This window comes from Dreissena polymorpha, chromosome 1 (genome assembly GCF_020536995.1).
Source record: "Dreissena polymorpha isolate Duluth1 chromosome 1, UMN_Dpol_1.0, whole genome shotgun sequence".
Classification (NCBI taxonomy): Eukaryota; Metazoa; Mollusca; class Bivalvia; order Myida; family Dreissenidae; genus Dreissena; species Dreissena polymorpha.
In genome coordinates this window covers 166,620,925-166,638,373 of record NC_068355.1, presented here as the reverse complement: position 1 = coordinate 166,638,373, position 17,449 = coordinate 166,620,925, and the positions used below count along the sequence as shown (strand labels likewise).

At 35.7% G+C, this 17,449-nt stretch overlaps 1 protein-coding gene and 1 long non-coding RNA gene across 2 annotated transcripts; one reads left to right on the top strand and one right to left on the bottom strand.

Annotated features, from left to right (window-relative positions):
• Positions 1–3,425: 3,425 nt before the first annotated feature.
• Positions 3,426–17,449, bottom strand: LOC127859841 (uncharacterized). The gene is made up of 6 exons (XM_052397369.1): positions 17,211–17,449; positions 16,722–16,871; positions 14,271–14,350; positions 5,666–5,737; positions 3,855–3,945; positions 3,426–3,602 (listed from the first exon to the last, which is right to left on the bottom strand). The coding sequence occupies exons 1-6, from the start codon at positions 17,383–17,385 to the stop codon at positions 3,448–3,450; spliced, it is 723 nt and encodes a 240-aa protein (XP_052253329.1). The 5' UTR covers positions 17,386–17,449; the 3' UTR covers positions 3,426–3,447.
• On the top strand, positions 6,449–11,758 carry LOC127859863 (uncharacterized). Its single transcript, XR_008039499.1, has 2 exons — positions 6,449–6,637; positions 10,469–11,758. It is a non-coding gene; the product is annotated as an uncharacterized LOC127859863 (long non-coding RNA).

The window sequence follows — 17,449 nt, the reverse complement described above, 5'->3', positions numbered from 1 at the left end:
GATAACTCTAGAACGCTTACGCCTAGGATCATGAAACTGCATAGGAACATTGATCATGGCTTGTAGATGACCCCTATTGATTTTCAGGTCACTAGGTCAAAGGTCAAGGTCACGGTGACTCAACACAGAAAAAAGGTTTCCGGATGATAACTCAAGAACGCTTACGCCTAGGATCATGAAACTTCATAGGTACATTGATCATGACTGGCAGATGACCCCTATTGATTTTCAGGTCAAAGGTCAAGGTCACAGTGACAAAAAACGTATTCACACAATGGCTGCCACTACAACTGACAGCCCATATGGGGGGCATGCATGTTTTGCAAACAGCCCTTGTTTTGTTTAATATTCTCCTGGACAGTTTACAATTCTAAGCCAATTAAATTGTATCTGTTATATTTTAAATACATCCTGAACTATTTTTATGCCCCCGGATCAAAAGATCGGGGTATATTGTTTTTGGCCTGTCTGTCATTGTGTCATTGTATGTGTGTGTCACAAAACTTTAACCTTGGACAAAAATTTATAACTTTTGCAATATTGAAGATAGCAACTTCATATTTGGCATGCATGTGTATCTCATGGAGCTGCACATTTTGAGTGGTGAAACGTCAAGGTCATCCTTCAAAGTCAAAGGTCAAATATCATTGTATTTTACGTTCCTAAAACTTTAAACTTCGTTAAAGTTTGGTCATATCTTTTTGAATATTGAAGATAGCAACTTGATATTTGGCATGCATGTGTATCTTATGGAGCTGCACATGTTGAGTGGGTCAACGTCATCGTTCAAGGTCAAAAGTCAAATTTATGGCTTCAAAGCGGCGCAATAGGGGGCATTGTGTTTCTGACAAACACATCTCTTGTTATATTTATTCCTATATTTCTTTTTATTGAAAATTTTTTAATGAACGAATGCAGTTTTTAGGGAATTTGTTGAATTTACTCTCTCTATTCATCATTTGATTAGTGCAAAATATATAATTTTTTAGTAATTGTTTGAAAACATGAATAGAGTGCAACAAGTTTGTGAAAGACATTATTATATAGTTATAAAGAATGCATATGTTCTGTGGCTTTGTAGTGTGCTAAAAACATGCAGATGAATGTATTTTATAATAAGTTCAAGGAAGTTTTAACCATTTGCGATTGTTTTGAACATAACTAACCAAAAAATAAAATGTTCACATATTTGTTACTATTAGTGAATGTGTTATTTCATGAGGTGAACAATATGAGGCCAATTTCTTATTCCTTGCTTGGTTATTAACGGTGCATATTCTACGTTTTGGCATAAACTTTTAGTAGATTATTTATTTAACACACAGTTTGTTCATGTTACGTTTGAAGACAATAACATTATCATTCAGAGTCTAACATCATTCGATGTCCAAAATATTTCATTATTCATCTTCAATGATTTTTAGCTTTCATTAAGTGTTTTATCACATTTATTTATTGAAATTCACAATGTACATTTATGGATTTTCTATGTGTATGATCTGCTAGATATAATGGATGTAAAATGTTCTTGACTTCTTTTTAGCTTCTAATGTCACAGTCTTAACAATTAGTTTGTGTAAAGTAACATTTAGATCAAGTGTGTTTCACTGCGTTCCTCAACTTTTGAATTGTGACAACAACATTGTCATTTACATATATACAAATTAACCTGCCCATTTTGCATCTAACTTAGCACTTTTTAACTAGATATCTTGCATACATGGCAAAAATGATGCTCAAATTTCATGCTATTTGGCTGAAAAACATGTCAAGACTTTCAAAAGTTGTTTTTTAAACATCAGAATATCCCAGTTAAGAGTAAAATATTACCTTTTTTCCATTTTTTTTAGTTGACCTGATTATGGAAAAGTTTTGAACATATAGATGTTTTGTTTGAATGAGCAGCAATTATTGTATGATCAATTGTTCATTTCGTTAAAGACATTTCAAGGTAACCGTTTCGGTATTCAAACATAATTCATAAGGATGAATTTCATCTGATTTCTGTCAATTGAAAGATTTATTTCTTAGACGGAACACTGATCAGAGCAAGGCAACCGCCACTGTTTTAACTACTAGTTACTAGTGCTCGATTTTCCATTGTCGGCTCGGGTGCTACATACGCTCGATTGGTCATTGTTGGCTTGGGTACTACTTACATGTACCCCGGGTACTCTAAGTATACTTACATGTACCCCGGGTACGGTAAATATACTTCAACGTACCCGGTCGACATTAGGCTGTACCCGAGTTGTATTCCCGCCCAAAATCTGATATCGTAAAACGCGCTACCGATTACCGTAAAACGATATTGTTTATATTAAACAAACTTCCCTTGTAAAAAAACTGCATCAACATGAGTTTTTAGTACGAGTTTTGATAATATAGAGGCCATTTAACAGAAAATTTGACATAAATGTGAACATAATCAATTAAAAGAAATAGCCGACACCGACCGACTACTTACATGTACCCCGGGTACATGTAAGTAAACTTACATGTACCCTGGGTACACACCCCGGGTAAAGTAAATACACACAAACGTACCCGCGAATTTTAACGCTAAATCGATCGTTGTCGGCTTTTAAAAAATAATTATGTTCATATTTATGTCAATTTTCGTTAAATGGCTTCTACATAATCGAAACTCGTACTCAAAAAGCATGTTAAGGCAGTTAAAAAAAGTTTGTTTCGTAATGACGGCAATCGGTAGCGCGCTTTAAGACATCGGATTTTGGGCTGGAATAAAAACTCGGATACAGTCTAATATCGGCCAGGTACATTTGAGTATATTTACCGTACCTTAACTGTAAATATACTTAAGAGTACCTGGGGTACATGTAAGTAGTACCTGAGCCGACAATGACCAATCGAGCGTTACTAGTATGTACCTTATAAAAATTACCAAAGATTTGGAAAGACTGGGAAAGATGGAAACTTCTGCCGGGGAAAAGAGTCTGAGAGATGAATCTCAGAGTCGTCACGGAGCGTATATTGATCATCTAGAGTCCGTGGAGTCGTTGACCGTAATTGTTGACACTCATATTTGTAAATAAATAAGAATTAAGCCCAAAGGGACTACACATTGAATCTAATCAAAGTTAACCCATTGACAATAAAAGACGGGGGGGGGGGGGGGGAGGGGGTCCAAGTTTGTTCAGGAAAATTTTTAGTTGTTAAATAATGCTGGTATAATGGGATTAAATTGAAGCGATAATACATTTCTATTTTCAACACAATAGACTGATAATATCGTCCCTGTATTGATGTTTTGCCAACTAAAGACGATGATATAGATGGTGATGACTGCAGATATCGAAGTAAAGCCTACGGAAATGCGCACTCGCTTTTCCATATTTATTGAACAGTTACACCACGGGAATTATTTTCTCATTTCACTTAAGTACGAGCAAAGACGATCGATATTTCTTAGCTAATGTTTATAAGCTAACGACAGTGTCCGCATGTTCTGGCACATTTGAGGGGATGCAAAGCACACGCGAACAAAGCATTACAGTTGACATTAATGTTATCATAACAGTTGGAGGAAGGCGTGAGACGAGTGGTAGTCGTGGCGGTGGTGGTAGTAGTTGTTGTTGATGCTGAAATAGTAGCATAAGGTACATTTTATGCATTTTTCTTGAAAAATTCTTATCGGTCTGGTACATAAATGTTTTATTCAGAAACAATGGCAATATGCCCATCATTCCACATATAAAACATGACATAATATATATAACCGTTTGATGACCATGTTTGTCAATAAAATGTCGCATGGGATAAATTATAGATACATAACCAATTTATTCGCATACTGAACGCTTATACTGAAATATTAGTTCAATGTTACATACGGATGTTGCAGCGGTCTGTATCACAGCAGTTGGTGTGAACCGTGCTCGAACTTCGACCAACTATCTGCTCGTTACTGGGAGGAATACACAGCTGGGAATAAACAATCCATTAAACATGTTATATTTTGCATTGAGGGAACAATAATATCTATACATTGTGCAACTCGTTACTGTCAGTGTGTATAGTCAATCATTATTGTATTGCATTCTGTACAAATATTACATTCCAGCATAGCGACACCTTACATACACAGTACACGAACCTTATTTCAAATGTATGATACATACTATTTTTAGCTCACCTGAGCACAACGTGCTCATGGTGAGCTATTGTGATCGCCTTTTGTCCGTCGTGCGTCGTCAACATTTACCTCGTTAACACTCTAACAGTCACATTTATTGTCCAATCTTCATGAAACTTGGTGAGAACATGTGTCTCAATAATATCTTGGACGAGTTCGAAAATGGTTCTGGTTGGTTGAAAAACATGGCCGCCAGGGGGCGTGGCAGTTTAGTAAAGTAAAACCTTGTTAACACTCTAGAAGTCACATTTTTAGTCCAATCTGCATGAAACTTGGTGGGAACATGTGTCCCAATAAAATCTTGGACAAGTTTAAAAATTGTTCCGGTTGGATGAAAAACATGGCTGCCAGGGGGCGTGGCAGTTTTCCTTATATGGCTATAGTAAAACCTTGTTAACACTCTAGAAGTCACATTTTTAGTCCAATCTTCATGAAACTTTGTCAGAACATGTGTGCCATTAATATCTTGGACGAGTTCGAAAATGGTTCCGGTTGGTTGAAAAACATGGCCGCCAGGGGGCGTGGCAGTTTCCCTTATATGGCTATAGTAAAACCTTGTTAACACTTTAGAAGTCACATTTTTAGTCCAATCTTCATGAAACTTCGTCAAAACATGTGTCCCAATAATATCTTGGACGAGTTCGAAAATGGTTCCAGTTGAATGAAAAACATGGCCGCCATGGGGCGGGGCAGTTTTCCTTATATGGCTTTACTGTATGGTAAAACCTTGTTAACACTCTAGAAGTCACATTTGTGGTCCAATGCTCATGAAACTTGGTCAGAATATTTGAACTAATAATATCTGGGCTAAGTTCAAAAATGGTTGAGATCAGTTAAAAAACATGGCCGCCAGGGGGTGTGGCATTTTTCCTTAAAAGGCTTTTTACTACAAAACCTTGTTAACACTCTAGAAGTCACATTTATTATCCAATCTTTATGAAACTTGATCAGAACATTTGTTCTAACAATAGCTCGAGTGAGTTTGAAAATGGTTATGGTTCGTTGAAAAACATGGCCGCCAGGGGGGGGCAGTTGTCCTTATATGGCTTTAGTGAAAACTTGTTGACACTATATTAGCCACATTTATTGGCCAATCTTCATGAAACTTGGTCAGAACATTTGTCCCAATCAAATTTTGCCAGAGATTGAAGCTGGGTCATATGAGCTCAAAAACTAGGTCACAAGGTCAAATATAAAAAAAACATGTTAAAAGTCACTTTTTTGGTCCAAAATAATCTTCATGAATCAGCTTGCATTTAATTTCAGAATAGTCTAGTTTCTTTGGCTTTCAGGTGAGCGCCTTAGGGCCTGATGGCCCTCTTGTTAATTCCACATATTGACAAAAATGTCTTGACAAATGTGATCAAAAAAGAAATTATTTTATACAGTCTTTGTTTACAGCCAAACAGGCATATAGAGGAATGATACGTCCTTTCGGTCCCTCAAGCGACGTTTTTAGAAAAGTATGATTTCGAAATTAGCAAGTATAAATACAAATGTATCGCTTACATCTTTTGGCATGCATCCTGCACGGAATCCGTGAGAGGTGTCGAAGTCAACGACTTCCATCACGTAACATACCTGGGAAAAGCACGTTTGTAAATTCGTTCTGGTAAACGGTGTGTTTAGTGTCAATGGTCGAATACTATTATAAATAATAACTCGAAATTAACCGAATTCATCATGGGCAGCGTAATTCATTCAATTCAAACATAACAGTTGACAGGGTTTTCACTGAGCCATTATAACCATTAAAACAATATCTAAAAGGTGACACCAAAATGGCTTATCCATGTATAAGAAAACACAAACTTGGCATGGCGTCTATAAAAGGCCCGTTGCCGACAGCCCAAGGGCCTTTTTCCAGGGTGCCGCTATGCGACTAGGGCCGATTATAGACGTCCGGCCTAGCTCTGTTATGTCATATCGTTGATATTACATATCAACCCATTTTGATCCTTTACTAAAATTTATTACAGAAACCGCTTTTCGTACTTTTACTTTAATTAATTGATTACGCAATTGTGACGCATTTTGTGTGAAGTAATTCATGTGCGAACACACCAGTTTATGCTGGACTCTCTGGATTGTAGGGAAAACAATTCGAACTTTGTGGTTTAAAGTTAATTTTTGTTTTAAAATCATCGAACGAATCCAAAACATATTTTGGATTGTATGTTAGTCATGTAAAACTGGAGGCTTCGATAGGAAAACAATTAATCTCGCCCACCAGTCAGTCGATTTCGTTAATCGTGTTTTTGGTCAATATGTTTAGCATTCAATACGAATCAAAGACCTATCAATATACAAAGATTGGTAACATCCATTCAGACCAATAGAAATTATCGGAAATTCGAGCGGCGGAACCGAGATCTAGATCACGTGACATCAATCGAGCAGACGACGCCATTTAGAAGCCGAGTCGTGTAAACAATTGCCATCATCGTTATCGTTTTCACACCTGTCTTTATTGACTTTAAGGTTAGTATTATCAAATATCAATTAACCACCCATCGCTGTATTGTATCAATAAGTGTAAACGTCAATAATTAATCTAATTACGATGTAACTGTGCAGATAATTTGGTTATTATATCGCTATATTGAAATACAACGTAGTGGCAAGCGGGTGGGGGAAGGTTTCGCAAATCAGCTTCTTTCGACTAGTTTCCATAGTCATTTACGAGTAAGCTTAAAACAACTGAAAACTAAAGAATGTCTTGCATGTATTTAACTTAATGTCTTCGCCATAAAAAAAACTTTGTTATAAATTTATATAATGTTCGTTTTTCAACTTTTTGTGAAAAAGTATTTAAAATAAAAAAAAACACACACACAGTACATATCTGTTGAGTGTAAATAGAAATTAAACAAATTGCAATATTCAGTTATTTTTTGGATAACAGACAGTAATTTCAAGCATTGATTTATTTATATTGAGAATGATTTATTTTTTGTTGTAAAACATATACTTAAAATTTAAGTTAATGTTCTGAAAGTTTTTTTGTGGTTGCAGTTTTGCATGCGAATACCTCAGAAATATATTTGCCGCCTTTTTGTATAAATTTGCTGTTTATGGATAGATTTGGTTCATTTTGGACTTATTTCGTTTCATTTTCATATTGCTACATTGGTAGACTTAACTCTTAGCACTATATTTAGTACACACTTGAATATCTCTTCTTGAAAGACATATACTTAAATGTTTCGGACATGTACACATTGAGAAGGGAAGACTTCAAAATTAGCTTGGACGCCTTTTTGTATAGCTTTGCTATTTGTGGATAGATTTGGTTAATTGTACACTTATTTTGTTTCATTTTCATATTGCTACATTGGTAGACTAAACTCATAGCACTATATTAAGTACACACTTGAATATCTCTTCTTGTAAGACATGTACTTAAATGTTTCGGACATTGAAACATTGAGAAGGGAAGATTTCAAAAAAAGCATGGACGCCTTTTTGTATAACTCTGCTATTTGTGGATAGATTTGTTTCATTTTGGACTTATTTTGTTTCATTTTCATATTGCTACATTGGTAGACTAAACTCTTAGCACTATATTTAGTACACACTTGAATATCTCTTCTAGAAAGACATATACTTAAATGTTTCGGACATGTACACATTGAGAAGGGAAGACTTCAAAATTAGCTTGGACGCCTTTTTGTATAGCTTTGCTATTTGTGGATAGATTTGGTTAATTGTAGACTTATTTTGTTTCATTTTCATATTGCTACATTGGTAGACTAAACTCATAGCACTATATTTAGTACACACTTGAATATCTCTTCTTGTAAGACATATACTTATATGTTTCAGACATTGAAACATTAAGAAGGGAAGATTTCAAAAATAGCATGGACGCCTTTTTGTATAACTCTGCTATTTGTGGATAGATTTGTTTTATTTTGGACTTATTTTGTTTCATTTTCATATTGCTACATTGGTAGACTAAACTCTTAGCACTATATTTAGTACACACTTGAATATCTCTTCTTGAAAGACATATACTTAAATGTTTCGGACATGTACACATTGAGAAGGGAAGACTTCAAAATTAGCTTGGACGCCTTTTTGTATAGCTTTGCTATTTGTGGATAGATTTGGTTAATTGTAGACTTATTTTGTTTCATTTTCATGTTGCTACATTGGTAGACTAAACTCATAGCACTATATTTAGTACACACTTGAATATCTCTTCTTGTAAGACATATACTTATATGTTTCGGACATTGAAACATTAAGAAGGGAAGATTTCAAAAATAGCATGGACGCCTTTTTGTATAACTCTGCTATTTGTGGATAGATTTGTTTTATTTTGGACTTATTTTGTTTCATTTTCATATTGCTACATTGGTAGACTAAACTCTTAGCACTATATTTAGTACACACTTGAATATCTCTTCTCGAAAGACATATACTTAAATGTTTCGGACATGTACACATTGAGAAGGGAAGACTTCAAAATTAGCTTGGACACCTTTTTGTATAGCTTTGCTATTTGTGGATAGATTTGGTTAATTGTACACTTATTTTGTTTCATTTTCATATTGCTATAGTGGAAGACTAAACTCATAGCACTATATTTAGTTCACACTTGAATATCTCTTCGTGTAAGACATACACTTACATGTTTCATACATTTACACATTGAGAAGGGAAGACTTCAAAAATAGCTTGGACGCCTTTTTGAATAACTTAGCTATTTGTGGATAGATGTGGTTAATTGTAGCCTTTTTTTGTTTCATTTTCATATTGCTACATTGGTAGACTTAACTCATAGCACTTAGTTTAGTGAATACTTGGATATCTCTTCTTTATTACATATACTTAAATGTTTCGGACATGCATGCATGTAGTGTCATCCCAGATAAGAATGTTCAGTCCGTACAGGCCAATTAGGGGTGACCATTTTCGCTTTAAAGTAATATTTTGATTATAAAGGAACATCGATCTGGGACAACACTTAACGCTCACGCATTAATCTCATTTTTCCCAGAGGTTTCTCTGATATTGTCATAATAAGATTGTTTTGAGCTTGTAAAATGTTTGTTTTACTTCAATATGTTTTGCTTATTAAGAACTGAAGGACTTATTTCAATAAAATCGTCTTGAGAATTTTGCGAGTATTTTTTGAATAAATGTGCACTTTAACACTCTTTTTAAAGTAAACAAATAACTAAATTAAAAAAAAAATCATTTGGCTTTGATCATTGAACCGGAAAAAAACACATCGCGTCTAATGCATAATCGGATAAATAAAACAAACGTCAGCATATGCATGCAACAACATTCGATATGGAGGTAAAAAGTGGATTTAACAGGACACAATAAGAAAGATGGTCTCGCTGGTTCAGTGAACTCTGATCTTCACAAAGGTTATAATAAAACCTTTCCAATCAAATACGCCTATTGAAGGTTTTCTCACATTGGCAATCAGCGATTAAAACGAATTTAGTCGAATGAGAAAATAAAATGTCTCTTTAAAAGTATTGTTAACAATACCAATACTAAAGTTTTATGGTGCTAAGTGAATAACAATGCATGCGTAATTTTAAATGTCGATTCAGCAGACGGTTCATCCAGTGGGTATAATTTCCGATAATTTCCGATCAAACAGATATTACATGTAAATGAACTATAAAACATAAGTATCGGACCAGGATAAAAGATCGGCCTTTGAAATGTTTACACTTTATAACAATGTTGATTTTAAATTATATGTAGTGGTTGATCCTCGTAGATTGCATTTTATGATACAATTTACTCTTTATTAAAAGCAACGCTTTGTTATATGGTACGAGCGAATCGGAGCGATAGGTCTTTGCGAAACACCGTTATGGTTTATTGAAATCTGTGTTATACTGTTTTAACCTTGGTCAATAGTAAGTTGCGTCAATTGCTTATTCATCAATAATTTACAAGCGCAGGCCTAACCATTAAGTATTTAATAAGTAACCTTTGCTAAAAATCATGAATCGTCAGAATTTCTTCTACAATTATTACTGCAAATATGTTTCTTCTGCTACTGCTGCTTTGCTGCTACAACTACTACTTCTACTATTTATAAATATTTCTTCTTATGCTTCTGCTAAACATGAAAAACAAAACTGTTTATTGTGAATAAATAAATAAGTTCTGTTCTCATTTTTGTCTAAGAGGATACTAATGTTATTATTACGATTAGTATGTGGACGATTATTATTACATGTTCATACTTCAATTTCTCTCACGCATACTTTATGTTGATGAAACCATATCTGCACATATAATATGTACATTTATATGAACATTTATTTTTTGCAGGATGCCGCGGAAGAAATGCAGTAAGGGCTTTTGTACACAGAAGTACCTATGGAAAAAACCTAAGGTCACAACCAGCACGGATGAAACAATACCTGCTCTATCGGATGAAACAATACCTGCTCTATCGGATGAAACAATACCTGCTCTATCGGATGAAACAATACCTGCTCTATCGGATGAAACAATACCTGCTCTATCGGGATTGTCAAATGATTGATGTTCTGGCAACAGTCCAACATGTAGTAATGTTTATGTCCAAACCTGTGATGAGGGGAACGACCATGACTACTGTGTTCGTTTAGATGATGATTCAGGGTTGCTGAATACAGGATTCATTGATAATGGTCCAGACATAATGAACCTGGAAGATGAGACGGACATTTTGAATCGTGGATTTTTGGAAGACTTTGAACAGAATGCAAATGGGAGGACGACACTAAATCATCAGGAATGTGACATTGAGGAGGTGGAGGTTGATTGTGTTGACTTTTTAAAACTACAGACTGAAGTTCAGGAAAATATCAGTCAGGATTTCATGGTTCATAAAGACAGAAGCAAATTGACATTGATGCAGATGTACTCGCACGGTGATGCTGCCTCCGTAAAACTGTCCATAGAGGTGCACTCTGACTTCAAATGCAATTTGTTCGTGCATAGAAAACCAGTGCCTCGTAGTCATGTCATTTGGACAGATCTGCCATTGTTATTTGACAGGGTTTCTGTGATAATGGAAATTTGTAGGAGACTTGCTGTGAACTCTTTCTGTAGTCTGCAGCTGCAAGAAGTAATTAATATGAATAAACTATATGTATTAGACTTGACCGTATTTATTTTGTTTTAATCTGTACAGATCTTGCAAAGTATTCACGTTGGTCACCTGTTTAACACAAAAATGTTACAGAAATGTTGTTCTTTCATTTTATGAATCTCGTTCTGAGAAAATTGGACATAATGTTTTTGCGTAAATTGTCATTCCAGATTAGCCTGTGCAGTTCATACAGGCTAACCAGGGACGACACTTTCCGCTTATATGACATTTTTCGTTTAAATAAAGTCTCTTCTTAGTAAAAAACCAATTTAGGCGTAAAGGGTCGTCCTTGATTAGCCTTGGTCGACTGCACAGGCTAATCTGGGATGAAACTACGCACAAGCATTATGTCCAGATTTCTCGAAACGCGACTCGTGAAATGAAACAACATTTCTTCAATAAAAAGGTATTTCGTTAATTTATTATTAACTGTTGTGTAATGTTGTATGTTGTTAAATATGCTATTAAACTATCAAATAATTTACATGCGTTTTTTCGTTTGTTAATTCTATGCAACGTTTACCCTCGATGGGGGATACGTTCTGCTTAGGTACTACGGTATACTTTTGCTCAATGCAATTCAGCATGGACACCTTTTATTGCTTTTAACGTATATAATAATTTGAATTTCTACAGAGAATTTAAATGTGTGCGTTAGGCTTCAAAATGCGAAAGAAGCATAGGAAAACGGGGCTTAACAACTTATTTACGTAATTTGTCCGTTTTTCCAAAGACGTATCAGTATATTGTTAGGTATTTGTTTTTTCCTGTTTTCCTTACTTTAATGGTCTATTTCCTAAAACAAGAACTATTTTAAAGGGATCTTTTCACGCTTTGGTAAATTGACAAAATTGAAAAAAGTTGTTTCAGATTCGTAAATTTTCGTTTTAGTTATGATATTTGTGAGGAAACAGTAATACTGAACATTAACCATGCTCTAATATAGCCACTATATGCATCTTTTGACGATTTTAAAACCTAAAAATTATAAAGCGTTGCAACGCGAAACAATTGAATAATTTGGAGAGTTCTGTTTTTGTCGTTAAATTTTGTAAAACTACGAAGATTGCTTATATAAGGTACAAAATACGTCAATTCTGTATACTCGGCGGAATAGCTCAGTAGGCTAGAGCGTTTTTACTTCAGGACTCTAGCAGGACTCCAGGGGTCACTGGTTCTAAACCTGGACCGGGCAATGTTCTATTCCTTTTTTAAAATTTTTTCTTGATTTTTTACTGGAGCTTTTACGATCCAATGTTTACATTTATCGATATAAAGCATTTAATGAATAAGTTAAAAAATGCCAAAATCTGTGAAAAGGCCCCTTTAATAACCGCTGTTTCGACTTCTGAATTTCAAAGAGATACATGGAAACCCGTTATAGCGTACCTTTGAGATTTTTGTCATGCTTTTTCAAGACGTGACCCCGGAACCCGATAATACTTTTTTACTCCATTTTGCACTCTGGACAAATATAAATTGCAATTTGCTTCCCATTTGAATTATCAATAGCATCTTCGTCTGCTGTATATTCTCCTAAAATTTCATCGAGGTCTAAATCATCATCCCATGAAAAAAAATCGGTTTTGTTATATTTTGCCATGTGAATATGTTGTACATGAAAAATGATATGATATTCTTATGTTAAAACTAATACGTTTGTAGGAATGTTGTGTAGGTTAACCCGGGGGTCTGTCCCGGGGTCACGGGGCCTTATTTTGGGAAATCATGTTAAAAAAGGTGCGAAATCTGTCGACCTAATATGCAAGTGTACTAATCTGACACCTGTTGAAGCTACACTGGCCTGCTAACTTCCCGAGATTCTCCTTCAGTAGACGTTCAACTGGCGCCGGTTTTAATCTAAACTACCGTGAATGCTCCTTCAATATGTCTGAAAAGTGATTTAAATAACAAGAATTTGTAACTACTCGTTTCGTTTTATTACAATATTCTAGGCGTCTTCTTTGTTTAATCTCGGATCTTAAATAAACATGTTTATTAATAGATCAATGAATCTCTACGGAAATATCCACCAATAAACATTTTTTAAGGATAGATCTTTGCTACTAATAACTACAACAATTACTAATGTGTTATAAGATTTTTCTTTTTAGCGTACATACAATATTTCCCGCATGCATGACTGCAAAATCGGACGCTTATTTGACTTAAAACTTTTGAATAAATAATTTTTGATGATTCTTTGAACCGATGAATTAGTGACATTAAAATTAATTAAAGAATTTTATTACCACAAAGATTATGTTTATTGCATCGGTCATTTAATTATTTAAAGCAGTATTCTGTACCACCAAAGACACCAGCAAGTTACGTTCATTTGATTTGATAACCGTTCATATTTTGCGAATCAATCGACACGTTACTGACTCGTTGCAGACGAACTATTCGTTGTACCTAGCCTTTGGCCACGTGACTAAATCTCGTTCCCTCCGGGAGAAAATCCGCGATAACCCGATAACGCTTATCTTTGTATATTGATAGGTCTTTGTACGAATGAATCCGAAAAAAAGTTGAACGAACAGAAAATAGAAGTGCATATCGTGGTTATGGTATTGTCATAAGAATTTGATTAAAGCTGTGATTGAGGTAAGCTGCGCCTATAAATATGAGGTCGATATACATCTTTTTTTTACCTCTTCTGCATGAATAGTGTCATCAATCTAATCAGCAGGAAATTTTAAGTTGCAAGTGATACATTTAACTATCGCTAATGTGTGCTACGTTTATTTGTGATTTGTGTTCGATCCTTTTGCTGATTTGTGGCTTAATTGTATTTATCACCCTTGGCTAGGGCTTAATGTGGACATTGTTTTGTTAACTTAAGTTAAAGCCACCAGATATGACAAATCGGCCCATAGGCCGATTTATAGTAACGATATATATTATTAAACAAACACACTTTTTATATTTACTACACACAAGCGGAATGTCCTGATAAGTCACCATGTTAAAGCACGTACGTGTTTCACATACCTCGCTTACTTGACACATGGTTGTCGCCCTGCATTCCGACAAGCTATTCACCAGGGTGGGGCACGAGTAGCACTCCACCGCTGAAATTCACAACAACTATGTTGAAATTGTTGTTGGTGTTGGTGTTGTACCGTCTGATAACGTAATATTTAAGAAATAATAGCCGTTGGTAGAGCGCTGGTCACATAACGTGTGTGGGGAGGGGTCACAGCTTTGTTCTCCCCTTATAGCGCTGGTCACATAACGTGTGTGGGGAGGGGTCACAGCTTTGTTCTCCCCTAATTTCTGATTCAAGTAGGACAGCAACCTTCGCGCAGAGATTTGACTGGAACAAGCAGAGCTGGATCAAAAATCCACCTTCATAACCAAACACGTGATGATAGCCTAGCCACGTGGTAAAATAATTTAAATGTTGTTATTCTCACTTTTTAAAATTTAGGTACATGTTATTTATTGTTTACTATGAACCTAAACATAAGAACTATTTTCAATATACACAAGAAAATGATATAACTTTTCATAATATAATACTTAAACAAAAAAATAAATCCATCCTAATCTGGTAGGTTTTTCTAGTGATGGCAGAGATTGTATGTGAGAGCAAGGAGCGACAACTCTGCGTGGAGATTGGTAGGGCAGTTTTCAGCAGTGGTATGTGAATGTATAACTGGTTAAACCAGCTTACACAGGAACTTTCGATTTGGAGTGTCCATGAATTCAAACACGAAGGCGATAGTGGTTTAATAACTATCATAAGAACGACAAATATATATTATACACGCGATATTTGTACTGTTCAAATATCACTGTAATAATACCGCCTGTCGAATCTCGCGTTTTTTAAACGGTGTTACATTAATTTGTACCCATTTATTATCAATATGGCTGCCACCGACACACTAATCACTTGCACGACTGCGTGGAGATTGTCGACACACTAATAAAAGATTATAATGGTTAAAAATTACTGTAACACCGTTTAAAAAACGCGAGAGTCGACAATCGATATTATTACAGCGATATTTGAACAGTACAATTGTGGCTTGTCGCTTCGTGTATCGCGCAATATATCGAGTATCGCTTCGTGTGTCGTGTGTCGCGGTCTGAAATTAGAACGCGATACACGAGATTCGGATAATATGGGCGATATTTGAACAATAAAATATCGTGTGTCGCGCAATATATCGTGTGTCGCTTCGTGTTTCGTGTGTCGACCTTTGAACGCAAGACACGATATTTTGCGCGATACTCAAAGCGACACACGATATTTTGCGCGAAATACGAAGCGACACAAGATATTTTGCGCGATACACGAAGCAACACGCGATATGTACCACGATGTTATCGCCTTTCGGGTTACCTACACAATGGCGATATTTCGTGGTACATTCTCGCGCGTCGTTTCGTGTATCGCGCAAAAAATCGTGTTTCGCTTCGTGTGTCGCGCAAAATATCGTGTATCGCTTCGTGTGTCGTGTGTCACCCTTGATGAAAGAAGGGCGAGATTATAGATGGCATTATCCGGACTCCGTGCAATACAGACCCGGAGTCATTTCAACGTGACCCGAGGCTTTGTCGAGATCTCGATGTCTTATTTAATAGACAAAGAGTCGTCTTATTCAGTATAATAGTTTGAGGTCCGTATACTTATAGGAGAAAGAGTCATAGTTTTAAGCATATAATGCTCGAGGTCAGGGATTATTAGGATTGTGATTATTATTAATTTAATGTTTTCAACCAATTATTTTATTAAAAGCGGATCATAAAGCCAAGCAGCTTGCAGAAAATTGTATTTTATTGTATTGTTATTTCGATTTATTTTCTGAGCAACGTTACAAATACATATACACTAAAACAATCCAAAATAAGCACTGTATTTTTTTACTGAATAATGCAGAGATTGTGTGTTGGTGAAATTTGTAAGATCGCGCTTTGAAGCAGTTGAATTTTTCTGAGCAATAGCTCGGAATTTGTGGAACTTATATCCAACCTAATTTGTTCAGCCAATCGATTGTTTTAGAATAAACTCAATTAGTTTTTTTTTTCTTCTTTGCCTCTCTAGAATAAGTCGAAGGTCGCGCAAGAATAAGTAAAATGTGTGAAAAGAAAGTCGTATTTTAGTCCTTTTTTTCTGAACTATATGCATGATGTCTAATGGCAGAAAGATCCTTTTTCATCTTAACAAGTTTCATTTCCTATACAAGTAAGTCTTGAGAAAGCTCAGAATGGAAAGCACTGTATACAAGGTGCAAGGTAACATCCAGTAATGTGTACCGCAATTGACAGCATCAGTCTTGAGTAAAATAAGTGTCGTGCTTTATAACATAAGCAAAAGGGATTAACTCTTTGTTTCTTATGTAAAAGCAATGGGGATCAAGGTAGTTCGCAGATCGTTAAACACCGAGTATACAATTAAAGATCGCAACCAATTTCATTTGTGCCCCAACTTACGGCATCTTCCGCAGAATCGTTTGCAAGCGTTCTCAGCGATACTGTCGTCCAGGCAGAGGTCCGGTTTACTGCTGTGCATCTGTTGACAGGCCAGTGTGTCGATATTCTCACATGACGCTCTAGTCGTCGTCAGTATCCGCTCACCTGAGCCTGAATCATAAAAAATACTAGCTCGGGCTGCGTGTTAAATGGTTATCGGTAGGTGACGTTTTGTCCGATGAAACAATTATATCATTACAATTGTTCGTAATCAGGTACAAAGAACATTGAGTTTACGTTTGAAATCGTGTAACTTTTCTTTTATTTTAAGCGAACCCATGTTTCGTTTTTATTTAGCACACACCTAAAATATGGAAGTAATAAAATGGTCAAATCTTACCCACTAATTAACGTGTTCCGTTGAGCTTTAGAGATACTTTTAGACGTATAGCGTGGCTGATCCTGTTTTAAAAAACGTATTAATATTAAGTTATTTAAGAGGTATTCTACATTTTCCACAGTATGCGGGGCACACCGAGTCAGCAAGCGCCGTTCCGCAGAGGTCCAGTTGTGATGCATTCATGCGCACGCACGCCTGAGTGTCCAAATCTGCGCATGCGTCCTGGCAATGGATGCGGGATATTAGCAACATCATACAGCAAGTAATCACGAACGGCGTCGACATACTGCCTTTAGCTGCTGAAGAAAAAAAAAGAAATCGCGAAATTCGCTTGTGACTTTGCTATGAC